Source organism: Gossypium hirsutum, chromosome D07 (genome assembly GCF_007990345.1).
Source record: "Gossypium hirsutum isolate 1008001.06 chromosome D07, Gossypium_hirsutum_v2.1, whole genome shotgun sequence".
NCBI lineage: Eukaryota > Viridiplantae > Streptophyta > Magnoliopsida > Malvales > Malvaceae > Gossypium > Gossypium hirsutum.
Genome location: NC_053443.1, coordinates 25,109,129 through 25,115,197, shown reverse-complemented (window position 1 = coordinate 25,115,197; position 6,069 = coordinate 25,109,129). Strand labels below are relative to the sequence as shown.

General features: G+C 30.7%; 1 protein-coding gene across 18 annotated transcripts; it reads left to right on the top strand.

Moving 5' to 3' along the window:
- Positions 1 to 414: 414 nt before the first annotated feature.
- LOC107954556 (uncharacterized) lies at positions 415 to 4,746 on the top strand. Of its 18 annotated transcripts, none has more exons than XM_041096790.1 (9): positions 415 to 658; positions 903 to 953; positions 1,473 to 1,508; positions 1,911 to 2,021; positions 2,793 to 2,868; positions 3,742 to 3,799; positions 3,898 to 3,923; positions 4,094 to 4,208; positions 4,602 to 4,746. In XM_041096790.1, the coding sequence occupies exons 4-9, from the start codon at positions 1,977 to 1,979 to the stop codon at positions 4,741 to 4,743; spliced, it is 462 nt and encodes a 153-aa protein (XP_040952724.1). In that variant the 5' UTR covers positions 415 to 658; positions 903 to 953; positions 1,473 to 1,508; positions 1,911 to 1,976; the 3' UTR covers positions 4,744 to 4,746. The 18 variants fall into 18 exon arrangements, 8 of the variants coding, with proteins under 8 accessions (XP_040952724.1, XP_040952722.1, XP_040952725.1 ...); XM_041096788.1 differs by having other exon boundaries at positions 800 to 953; XM_041096791.1 differs by lacking the exon at positions 1,473 to 1,508.
- Positions 4,747 to 6,069: the final 1,323 nt, after the last annotated feature.

The window sequence follows — 6,069 nt, the reverse complement described above, 5'->3', positions numbered from 1 at the left end:
ATTATAAGAAAAAATAAAATACAAAAATAAAATGAAATAAAAAAATAAAAATTATAATTTTTCTAATTCTTTTAAATATTACTTAAAATTTTAATAATTCTTTATGTAAAATTTATATGAAAGATACAATAATTGAATATAAAAAAATATGCAAGCTTTAGCGGTGTTTTCAGCAAAAAACGCCATTATTATGTATTAAAATTTCCCAAAATGGCGCCGTTTGGGTAGAAAAATTTAAATTTTTTAGTGGCGTTTTCAACAAAAACACCGCAAAAAGTAGACATTACCGGCGTTTTGATAAAAACGCCACAAATATGTATTACAATTTTTCAATAGGCTCAGTTTAGGTAGTGGCGTTTTTTCTTTAAAACGCCACAAATGTGGAAGAAAATAAAAGATAATCAAAATCCCGCTCACTTCTAAAAAAAATTTTGGTTACCCGCTCATTACTCCCACTTCTTCTCATCTCCGTCGTGCGCCCTAAATCCCCCAAATAAAAGTTTGTTTTTCTTCAGCTGAAATCCCCCAAATGCACAGTTTAAATGGGAGAAATCTAAATAAGAAGAGAAGTTATGCACAGTTTCATTTAGAGTTAGGTCAATCTGATTTTCTTCTCCATGCCTGTCAGTTGACTAAGCGGAGCGGCACATTCCAGCCCGTAAGTCTAAGGATTCCTCATCATCTTATCTGACGTGCTGGCTATCTTATCCTTCCTCCCATCCAGGGTGTCTTACTTTATCGCATCTTTACAGTCTTTTAAGATTATCTGCTCATTAAAAACTTTTACCTGCTTTGAAAGATCGAGGTTTTTGTGGTGGCATCCGTTGGTTTCTAATACTGCTCGACTCCTCTGTTTTTCCATGTTCGGCACCGGAAAATCTCCCCCTGGCATAAACGATCAGTCAAATGGAAGTAGATTCCTAAAGATTTCAAAATCTTATACACAGTGAATAGTAAGTTCCCTGAACATATATAGTTTTAATTTTCTTTTACACAACAAGTTCATCAGCCACAGCTAATTTTTTTTTCTTGGTTTCTGCATTTATTATAGATTAAGTTCTATAGAAGAAAATTAGTGCAATTCCTACATTCCCATATCTGAAACGAATAGAACAGTGGAATTTAATAAGCCGTTTAGGATTTATGATGAATTCTCCACTTGTTTGTGAAATTAAAAACTCTATTGTCCGTGTATGATAATCAAACCATCGAAAAGAAAATAGAATTTCCCTTCTGGTGTCGGCATTATTAGATATTGACAGCAAAATTGGAAATATCATTTCTTCTTCAATTTCAATCACACTCACCGAGTTGCAATTATGCATGTTAGATTTCAAATTTTAGACAGTGCAGAAACTAGCATCTATTGGGGCCTAAAATCCAAAAAGATTTAAATATATATGTTCCCTAATGGTATCCAAAATCCTTTTTCACATTACCTGAAGGAAAGAGTTGTGTGTGGTGTTGTGTAGGTCATGTGGAGCAAGTGGAGTTGAGGGGAAATACTTGTGAGTATCAGTCCTCCCATGATACCATGCTCGCTGAATTTCAACGTAACAAAAAGCCTATTTTGGTTCTTCCGTCGTCAATAGCCTTAAACATACCTTATGATGATGACCCGTAGCTGACATTAGTGGCTATGTTTAGGGTTGAGATCATAATTTTTTTATTGCTTAGTTCAAATGCTTAGGAAAGTGATTTTCTATTCTATTTAGTATATATATAACTTTAGTAATATCTTTACCTTTTTATATAAATTGACTTTATATATTTTTTCAATTAAGTTGGTATGAGATTAACTCGTAATATTAACTCAATTAAACAATCAAACATTTTAGTTATAATATAGATGATTCTTAGCATGTCATTACAACACTCTTCTTTCTTTCTTTTTTTTTGTTTTGGAGTAGATGGCACAGTTCGTTGATCAGATGGGATTTTAATGACTGACATTGTTGTTACATTGAGGATAAAGAATGGCTGCTATGTTATTGGAAACAAAGGAATTTCTCTCCATTTTAGTATGATTTCAATTTATCAAATCTGTGGCCTTTTGTATCAAAGTAGATAACTCAATTCTTCTATTTTCGGTTGAAATGAATTTTGTTGAAGAGAGTTGAGATGCTGAGAGTTGTGATGAGGTGGTTATGATGGTGGCAATATGTCATGTACATGTTCTCTCGTGTGCCATACCTTATTCTGTAGGTTGTTAAGTAAAATTATGGGCAACTTGATTTGATTGGTGGTAGGAGGTTGTAATGTCGTTGGGTAAGAATTCGAAGGACATATGGGTAGTTCCCTAGATAGGTGGGCACTAACATTAGCTTTCACTCATGTTTGCGGAAGTTGAAATTGGTATAACAAATTTTTTTGTTTTTTGTTTTTGTTTTCATATTGATTTTGTTTTCATAAAATAGAATTTACCTGTCTACATCCTTTTGATGTTAAATGTTAATGTAGTGTAAGCATTTTTAAGAAGGATTCTTTCCTGAAAAGCAAATAAGGTTTGAGAAGAATCTTGTTTTGTTAAGATAAAAATGATTCTACTTTATTTTTGTTGGTATATTTTCAGCTTACAAAGAAAGCTTCTCTGATATAAAGAAATACAGTAACTCGTCCTTATGTGAAGCGGCTGGAATTGAACTGGAATGATTGAAGTTTAAATATTTAATTTTGAATTTCAAACAGAATCAAAATCTTCATTTATATAATTATCTTATAAGTATTTTGTAATATCTGGATTTTGTTACTATGCTTGTCATCTTATATTATATCTCTTTTTTCCTTTGAAGGCCCTTGCTGACAAAGAGAGCATTCAAGCTAGATCTGAGTTGTTTGCCTACAATATTCTGCCACTTGATCATGGAGGTATTCAGCAAGCAATTATGAAATTTCCTGAGGTCTGACACTACACGAATATACTCTGGTTTTCTTTTTTCTGTCCACTTTTGTCTCTAAGAGGTAGTTGTCACAATATTCCCCATGGGGACATATTCCATGCTAGCCCATCACTTAGTGAAGCTCAGTTCCTTTGTTTGAATTCTTATGCTTTAAGTAGATAAGGGTTTCTATGTATTGCCTGAAAACATTTTGTACTTCAAATAATATTCCATATGAAAATAAAATATTTTACCAATAAAATAAAATAAAAAACAAGAATTGAATATCAAAAAATTCGAACATAGAAGAAGTTTAATCAATTTGCTTGCAAAAACACTTCAAGGTCTATCTCTTTTCATCTTCTTAATTAATTGTTAATCTTCCCAATGGTCGCCTACCAAAGAAAACGACGTTTTGCCAATCAAACTAGGTATGTGTTTTCTTGGTTTTTTATATATATTATTTTCTTTTGACAAAGAACTTGAGGTTGAACTGATTTGACTAAGGACTTGGAGTTGAACTAATTTGATTCTTGTTTTGTATTTTATTTTATTGGCAAGAAAGATAAAATATTTTATTTATCAAATAATCTAAAAGATTTTGAATTCTTATGCTTTAGGTAGATAAGAGTTGTTTTTCAGTTGTTTTCTTAAATTATTTATGATTATATTAGTTGCAATAATGAAAAAATAATTTCATTTATGTACTAGTAGGTTAAATGGTAAATTCTTTTATATGCTGCTTTGGCTCGTAAGCTTACCTGGTTTTATATTTGCCATCTAAGCATTCTTGTATTTCATCTAATTTGTTTGTTGTTTATACTAAAGAACTGTGGCCTTTTTTATCATTTATTTTGTGCAGGAATTAGTGGTGCACCTCAAGATAACAACATTATGCTTTGGAATGATGTTATATTTGGGTATATTATGAAATAAGACTAGAGAATCTTTTTGTACTTGCTTTTTAGATGAAAGTTCTATTAAATTGTGCTAATGTCTTTACTTGATGGATTTGCAGACTTGATGACACCCCATGGGATGGAGGTAAAGTAAATTCTGGTGTTTTGGTTTGAAGCATCAATTTTTCTATGTCCGTTTAGTTGATTTGTTTGATTTTCTCTTTAGAAGGTTGCTATGCTCAATATATGTTGATGTAATCTATTTAAAATTTCTGAGCGGTTTTAAAATTTATTTTGATTATTATGTGAGGTTAGGCAACAAGGTGAATAATATCGATGATTATTACTTTGATTATTTATGGTGCAAAGATTATAAGTATATCAAGGTGATCTTTTCTGATTGTCGTGAAACTTCTGCATCTCAGCCGAGGTTAGTCTCAATTGATCTCAATTGTCTCCTTGTTCCACTATTACCTAAAACAATAAGCTCGTTGATTTTCTAACTTGCTTAATAGATTAGTTGTTTCATGTTTGGAAACTTTTGATGCTCTTGGTCTTATGTCCTGTAGTCATTGAAAAAATTTGGTTCTCATTCTTCACTTAACAAGTCCAGTGGCACATACATATGTAAACTAGGAATTCATTGGTTTCATTGCTGTAATCTCTCTTATTCAATATCTAATTCATTTCCATGGTTGAGATAGCTAAGTTGTCAATTTCCTCGAGTATTAATTTTTGCATTCATGTTATTTCCCATTCATATTTAACTTGTCAATATCAATTTTTGTTTTAATGCACTATAATAATTTTCCCAATTCTGCAGGGTACATGAAGGTTGGATAACCAGGAATGTAGCAGATGTAGTTTGCATTTTATTTTTTATTACCAAGATTTACTTGATTAAGAAAATGCATTGTATTTTTTATTACCTTGCAATGTGTATAGTCATAGGCAAGTTCAACTAGTCAGTCTATTTCTCATATGTATTATTTATTTTAGTTTTGATTCTAAATTTTATTTTTACTTTAATATTTACGACAACTTTTCTAACTTTTGGATTTTAATTGTGTTATTAATTTATTATTTTAAATTCTAAAATTAAATTCATTAATTTTTATATTTAGTTTTAAAGTTAAAATTTTCATAAAAAATTTAATTTAAATAATATTTTTTATCCTTAAAGTATATTTAAAGTTCAAATTTAAAAAATAAAACATAATATAATATTTATCATAAAAATAAATATTATTTGATTAAAATAATTTTTTTAAATGTTATATTTTAGTGGCGTTTTTGTGAGAAGCGCCGCTAAAGGTATCGAACTATAGCGGCGTTTGTGGTAAAAGCGCCGCTAAAGGTCTCGATCTATAGCGGCGTTTGTGGTAAAAGCGCCGCTAAAGCTCTTCAGCTATAGCGGCGTTTGTGAGTAAAGCACTGCTAAATGTCTTGAGCTATAGTGCGTTTGTGGAAAAGTGCAGCTAAAGGTCTTGAGCTATAGCGGCGTTTTTGGGAAAGCGCCGCTATAGCTCAAGAGCTTTAGCGGCGTTTTTCAAAAAAAAGCTGCTGAAATTAGCGACTCTGTCATTAGCGGCGTTTTTAGCGGCGTTTCTCAAAGCGCTACTAATGCTTTTAGCGGCGCTAAAAAACGCCACTAAAGGCCTAAAAAAGCGCCGCTAAAAGCCTGTTTTGGTGTAGTGACTGCACTTCAATTGGTATTTTTTCTTTTGTTTAATTAATACCTTTTTTAAAAAATTGTTCTGGGATGGGGAGAGAAACAAAAAACATAAAAAATATATATGTTATAATAAACGCGAACTTGATAAAATAATTGGGCCTTATTTATCTACTTTTAATGTGAAATATAGTTATTGGACTATAAACCTTATTTTTGAAACAATAATTTACATCAATATACAGTATAATTAATATTAATATCTTGAATTTAGAAATAAAAAGAATTACACTCCCAAAAAATAATATATAAATTCGAAGTAACGGAGGCAAATTGTTCAAATGAATAAACATTCGAAAGAGGCGACCACCCTACAACCTTAAATCAATTTTGTTTCGATTGAGTATCTACAAGGTCCATGTATGATATGAGTTGGATCCAATTATTCTGTCTAGTATTAAGTGGATTAATTTAGTCCTTATACTATTAAAAAAGAATCAAGCGAGTTCAAATGGTAAAGGATTTAACATTTATTATATAAAAATATCCTGAAATTTATTATTTTTAATTGCAGTTCAATTCCAAATAAAATATTTTATTGACAAAACCATAAAAATAT

Coding starts and splice junctions, on each gene's coding strand:
- LOC107954556 (XM_041096791.1), top strand. CDS start 1,977: ATGGCTGCTATGTTATTGGAAACAAAGGAATTTCTCTCCATTTTA. Junction 2,869..3,741: donor TCTGCCACTTGATCATGGAG/GTATTCAGCAAG, acceptor TATTTTGTGCAG/GAATTAGTGGTGCACCTCAA. Junction 3,924..4,093: donor TGACACCCCATGGGATGGAG/GTAAAGTAAATT, acceptor ATGTGAGGTTAG/GCAACAAGGTGAATAATATC.